At 43.3% G+C, this 6,466-nt stretch overlaps 1 protein-coding gene across 1 annotated transcript in view; it reads left to right on the top strand.

Moving 5' to 3' along the window:
• Window positions 1-1,383: 1,383 nt before the first annotated feature.
• pacrg (PARK2 co-regulated) overlaps window positions 1,384-6,466 on the top strand; it is a 252,242-nt gene continuing 247,159 nt past the window's right edge. The window contains exon 1 of the mRNA XM_063183831.1: window positions 1,384-1,602. Within this exon, the coding sequence (XP_063039901.1) occupies window positions 1,504-1,602 (99 nt within the window). The 5' untranslated portion in view covers window positions 1,384-1,503. The remainder of the gene's footprint in view (window positions 1,603-6,466) is intronic.

Below are 6,466 nucleotides of genomic sequence, written 5' to 3'. Positions count from 1 at the left end.
GAGGCATTATAGGAATTTTTTGAGGCTGGTATACGACAGATTTGAATTGAGCATATTTCAAAACCCATGGAAATGCTGTATACCAAACATGAACACTATAAATATAAATACTATATATAACTTTGTCCTGAAAGAAAAAATATGGACACAGAAGTGTACTATTTTTGGGTCAGAAATCAGTGCTTTTTTAGAGGCGTCATCCCATGTTCTACTGCCAGTAACTAAAGAATGGAAATAGGTAGACACAAACTTCTTTTTTCAGGTGAAAGTAGACAGTTCAGTGCAGTTTGTGGTAGTATTGGTGTTCACAAAGACATCAGACATTATTTTCTGTGGATCTTGAAAGTTTGATCATAATGCTAAAAATCGTTGACAATATGAGGCTCCCTGTTTTAAAAAAGCTGCCAGCCAATTATATAAGCATTTTCTTCAAATCTGACCTTAAATCTGATGACAGAATGGGGTTCCCCATATATGAAAACATAAAAATAAGTCTTATTTTCACATTCATACCTTGTATAGTCAAAAAGAAAAGGGATTGCGAGATTTTAACCTGGTGTCGGCGGCCGTATTGGATTTTGCCCGTTTGAGGCATTTCCGTACATTTTTGCGCCCGGTATACAACAGATTTGGATTCAGCACCCTTGAATACCCCTAAATCAGTTGTATACCAAAAATTAACACAATTTGCCTTCAGGGTTCATCTTTTGGGAAAATTGACCCTGACTATATCTCTGAAATGTAGGAATGGAAATGCCAGGCAGTCAGTTAGTTTGAAGCCTATCAAGGACTGCCATCATGTGAGATGCTAAACAGCAAAAGAAAAATGCCAGAAATTGTTTCTCACAGGAGGGAATCATTTTAATCACCCGTCAAGGTAAAAATATCACTTTATCATAATGCGTCGTTTGGAATGCTACACGAGATCACCACCAGCGACAGCCCAGGCAGCCTGCTTCCTCTCTCCCTTGTTTACGGTCCCTCTACTGACAGCAACTGTCCCTCTCAATGGGACCATCAAAAGTAAACAGGGGCTCTTAGAGAAATTGCCTTCCCCAGGAAGATTAATAACTGAGCAGGTCTCCGGAGGAAAACTCCAGAAGGGCTGCAAGAGATTAAAAAGTGTCACTCCCTCTTGCTGCTTACTGAAATGACTCAGCACAAAGACGTGGCACAAAATTGTCCTCCACTGCAGACGTTAAAAAGTAGAGAAAAGCGAAAAGGTATAGAGTCCACCCGACCTACCAAGGAAAGAATTTAAATGGCCAATTTGTAACTTTCAAAAGTGATTCACAAACCATGGCGCTCTCTGCTTCAGGCTATGCAGTTGCCATGGCGATAGGTGCTGAACTGACGTCCTGTGCATAGCAACCACAGCGCGTCTTCTAAGTGGATCCTTAGCAACCCTACACAGAGTGAGGAGTGTGGTGTGTTAGATTAGTGTTTACAAACACTGCGTTTATAACAGTGAGGTCGTATAAAAGGCATTTTAAACCTGTACCCATGTGCACAAAAATGAGACCATTAGACATAACTAAGGACAGGGACGAACTGCAGAAAACCGAAGGATTTACGGTGAAATCAACAATGAAGAATTCAGTGGTAAGTTGGGGTTGTTGTTAGGCTAGCAGAAAACTATTTAGCCATCGCTAACAACCGGGAAGTTTTGGATAACTTTCAGATAGTCGCTTTTAAGACCACGAGTCAAGTGACTGTGTAGAATAATACGATACATTACAAAGCACATTATGTGACGTATATAAATTGTATATAGTATCGCTGTTCAAGTTAATATGAACCGACAGAGAGGTAAGTTACTACCGTTATAAATATATAACATCTAAACAGGCTGTGGTAATACCCGGAACTGGATAAGTTATGAAATGTTTATTGTAAGCAGCAGGCCGTTTGTAACATCGCGTCATTCCACATGTTTTGCATTTCGTTCGCCTATGTTATTGTGGTTTACAATATTGGAAAATAGTTGGTTAAATATTGATGAAGAAATCAGCAGAGTTTCAAGAAGTTCCATACTATGAATATCAGCAAGAATATCATATAGCCTGGTTAGCCTACTCACCTCTAATTACCGGTATGTCCTAACATGCACTTTCATAGGTCCTCCACAACTTTTTTTCTGCTCTCCATCTGTTAGACATTAATTGTATACTATACTCTACTGACCCCTCCCTCTGTACTTCCTTCAATGTCCTCCTTGGAAGTCGCTTGGTCAAAAGCATCTGCCTACTGTAATGTAATGTACATGCACGTAATATTATATCATAATAGACCTTTTCACTTTGAAACACACACTGGTGTGGTCCAACAGTCTGGAAACTGCCACACAGGGCCTGATAGAAAGCAGAGCTGCCTCATAGACCTGTTTTTCCTATCGCCACCTTCCTCTCTTCATTCCAGCCCACCAACCTTCTCGTTGTAATGAAAGGCATTACAGGCCTAGTGGCATTTCTCTCCATAGTCAATATGTCCCATTGTCTCTGGAGAGCCTTTCCTTTTCTCTCCCCTCCTTCTTGCTCCTCGGAGCTTGATCATATAGCTCCTGTTTTCCAGACTAAGACACACGCCTGTCCTCAGAGCAGCCAATGGCAACCAAGTCATTTTCAGCAACGGAGCATCGCCTGCCTGCCTACCTGCCTGCCCCCCCGCCAATGTTACGTCTTCTTGGCCCGGCCTGAAATGAAGATGTATTAGACTGTGATAATAGTATCTGGCCACATCACTCCTGACTGGCGGCGTGTATTGATTCGCTCATACGTAACCCTCTTTTTGGGTCAGGCAGGCAGCTGCTATGGTGGGGCAATTTAGAGCGCCGGAGCTGTCTGAGGAGGAAGGCCAGCCCCCCGTCTCTATTTTGGCAGATTATTATTATCACTTTTTAAATGATTTTCGGTGCAGGGGGAAATCAATGGCGGAATAGACAGAGTGATCTAACACCTTGGCCTAGATGTCGGGGGGTGAGACAGGCAGGTGCTTTGGGTTTGAGGCTTTCCTCTTAGGGCTGTCGTACATCACTCCATACATAGTGGGCCTTGGATGTGTCTCAAGAGTAATGCACATTTGGTACGTTTACATGAGGCATTTAAATCCGATTTAACTCATTTTAAATCTCATTAAAACTTAATTCCACTTTAAAAACATCATGTAAACACTTACCGAACAGGATTTAAGTTTATTCCGATTTAAACTTAAGTCCGATTAAAGTGGGTGGTTTATTCCTCTTTTAAATCCGATTAAACACGTTCCTCTGTCATGTAACCTTTTAATCAGAATTACAATAAATCCGGTCGTTCCACGCATGCTCGTTGACCACACGATGGCGCCAAGAGCCCGTGCTCTTTGTCAGTGAGAAAAAGATGGCGGCACTTCCTGTTGATTTTCACATGAAAGTTTTGCTTAATTTAAAGTCCCTAAGCGACTATAAATGTTGTGGCTTCCATATATTGATGTAAAAGTGCCCCACGAAGTAATTAAGCACAACAAAGTTACTCCACATCACCCTTTCACCAGTTCGTTTTTCTAAGCTAGGAGGGAGCTAACTAGCATTTGAAAGAACCAGACCCAAAGGGGATTTTACCAGCCTTGAGTCCACTGAGGGAATTCATTTTCGGGCTGAAGATAAGCTTGTGTCCCAGTAGTTCCCCGGAGGTTTGGCGACCACGCCCCCACGCCTTATTTGGCTCACTCAGCACGTGCGTCCTCAGTCCAATCGCAATGCTTTATTTTCCCCAGACGTTTAATCGCATTTAAGTGAAATTGCCATGTATACACGTCTAAAAATAACTCTTAATCCGATCTACTTAAATCCGATCTATTAGATCCGATTCAAGAACATCATGTACACGTAGATGACATACTAGATGGTTTTATGTTATAGACCTACATTAGGGAAGGTGTGTGTGTGTGTGTATTAATTGAAAAGCATTGTGTTGGAATGTGACAGACAAAAGAGACAAAGATGCGACCAAAATGAATGAATAATAGAAGCCCCCAGCATGTACTTTATGTATTACAGTAATGTGAAATATTGGCAAACAGAAGCTGGCTGTCTTGGGGGAGCTGGCTAGAATCCAGAAAGGTGAATGACATTGTCAGTAAGTGTGCTCAGAGGCTTTACTCAGAGCAATGGGGTTAGAGAATGTTTTGTGTGATGTTAGTAAGCTGTTTTTGGCATACTTTTATTTATCAGGTTTTGCTGGGAAATTCTGTTTGATCAATCAGAGAGTTGGCAGGTATTTCTTGTAGTGTTGGTCTTGTGTTCTTCAAACAAGCGCTCAGATTTTTTTTTTGGAAAAAAAGTGTGTGTATACATAATAAACCAGTGTCTCCTCTGACGGCGGGAGGATCACTGGGGATTCTGGGCGGTAGAGTCTTTATCTTAAATATGCACAATGATTAAATAAATAAGGGAGAAGAGATGCTGCAAAAGATGGGGCTGCCATGTGCACACAACAAAGCTCGTCACAGTCGGAGGTCCACCGCTTTTGAGTGCTCCGTCTGTCAGAAATGCTTCAGTACACTCAGCCAGAGTTTTTTTTCTCCCATGTTGCGAAGTCTCTAGTCACCTCCCTGGCAATTATCCTCAAACTGCTGTTTTAGCGACAAAGCCTTGCTTTCTGTTAGTGGCATTTTGTGCTCAAATTGCAAGGGAGATTTTTTCCCCCCTTCCTTTGTTTTGGTGGTTATTTTTCCCTGGTGTCTGACGGGAGTGAATGATTTCTGCCATGATTCATTGCAGTTATCGGTGTGTATAAAAAGCCCTCGCCTTACAAACAAAACTCGCTTGTTTTCATCTGTCTCCAACTCTCCAAAGTGTATGGACTCAAGATAGAATGTGTTGACACGTACGCTTGTGTTGTACAGACTTCTAAAGACGTTGGGAGGAGTTTTCCCACCAACCTTGGTTTAATGGTTGCCAATCATTTTGATACCCATATGAACTCAAAAACACAACTAGGAGAAATGTTCTGAAACTAGCTGCAGGCAGGTGTCAGGCAAACAGCTGCTACTTGGGGAGATACACTATGTGATAGATCTCTTCCAGATAGTCTAATTACGATTGAGTGCTGCCATCAAGCACGTTTCAAACCTCCTCTAAAAACACACCTAAAGCAGTCCCGTGAGGCTGGTCAAAATGGCATTCTTGCCGCCCCTCACCAGCTGTTTTGGAGCCATTATCTGGTAGCCTAATTGGTGAACGTGACTGTGCTCCATGCACTTTTCCCACATGAGATATCGGGGGCTGCACACTCTGTGGAGAGTGGTTTGTGGTCAAGGTCAATTCTGCCATGTGAAGTTCTGGCGACCCAGCACTGTCTGCCTGTTCTCTTTTTAAATATTTTTTTAGGGGTTCTTTTATGCTTTTATTTGACAGGACAGTCGAAGATGGTGACAGGAAGAGAATGGGACAGAGAGACAGGGGAGGATCGGATTCGAACCGGGGTCCCGGTGGGTGCGCTCGCAAGCCCAAATGTGGGGGCCTTAGCACGCTGCGCCACAGCGCCCCCTGTCTGCCTGGTCTCATTACATTTTTGCATCAGATGACAGGACAGACAGTAGATGTAGTATCATCATAAAGATTACAAAATTATGTAGATTCAATATACAAAATTATGTAGATTCAATATATCACAAAAGAATATCAATAGGCATAGCATTCAGAGAGCGGCATTCAAGAGGGAGAAAAAAAAAAATCTAAGCTGGCCTGTGCCAGAGTGGTCACGCTTCTGTGTCAGTGATGTCACATCGAGTCCCATCATGCCAGGCGGGTAGAGTGAGTCACGAAGAGGGGGACAGCTCTCTCCACTGCAGCGGCGACTGCAGCAGTCCATGCTGCTGTCCACTTATTCCCTGCTGCTGCCACGGCTTGCTGCTTGCACCTGCAGAGCTGCGCGCGTGACAAACTGCCAGACAGCAGCAGGGTAATTGTGGTGACAGGAATGACCTCAGTACTGCTTGGCTTTGCACCGTTTCAGGCCTGCATGGGGTGGGTGCTACAGAGAGGTGAAGCATCATGTGTTGTTTGTAGCTCTAGTTGTCTAAGGCTTGGTCCAAAGATCTTGTGGCCCTCTCTGGTGAAGGTCATACATTATACCCTGTTTGGGTGAGGGGGCTCATGAAAAGTGGGTTGGGTTGGGTGGGTCGTAATAGCTTAGCTTTTGAAATATTCAATGCTGTTTTGCTATTTCCAGCTGCTGTTAGGGTGGAGAAGTGTTTGTGTGCAACTCTGTGTGTGTGTGCGTGTGTGTGTGTGTGTGTGTGTGTGCGCGCGCGCGCGTGTCTGTCTGTGTGTGTCTGTGTGTGTGTGTGTGTAAGCTGTGGGATGGAGTAAAAAAAAAAGAGAACAAAAAAAAACCCAACAACAACATCAACAACAACAGCAACAACAACAACAACAAAAAAGAAGAGAGCCAGCAGTATCAACCCGTGATTCTGGGGTCTGCGACCC

This window comes from Engraulis encrasicolus, chromosome 19 (assembly GCF_034702125.1).
Source record: "Engraulis encrasicolus isolate BLACKSEA-1 chromosome 19, IST_EnEncr_1.0, whole genome shotgun sequence".
In the NCBI taxonomy this organism is placed as follows: Eukaryota; Metazoa; Chordata; class Actinopteri; order Clupeiformes; family Engraulidae; genus Engraulis; species Engraulis encrasicolus.
The sequence above is the reverse complement of the archived record's forward strand: the minus strand, read 5'-3'. Positions and strand labels throughout refer to the sequence as shown.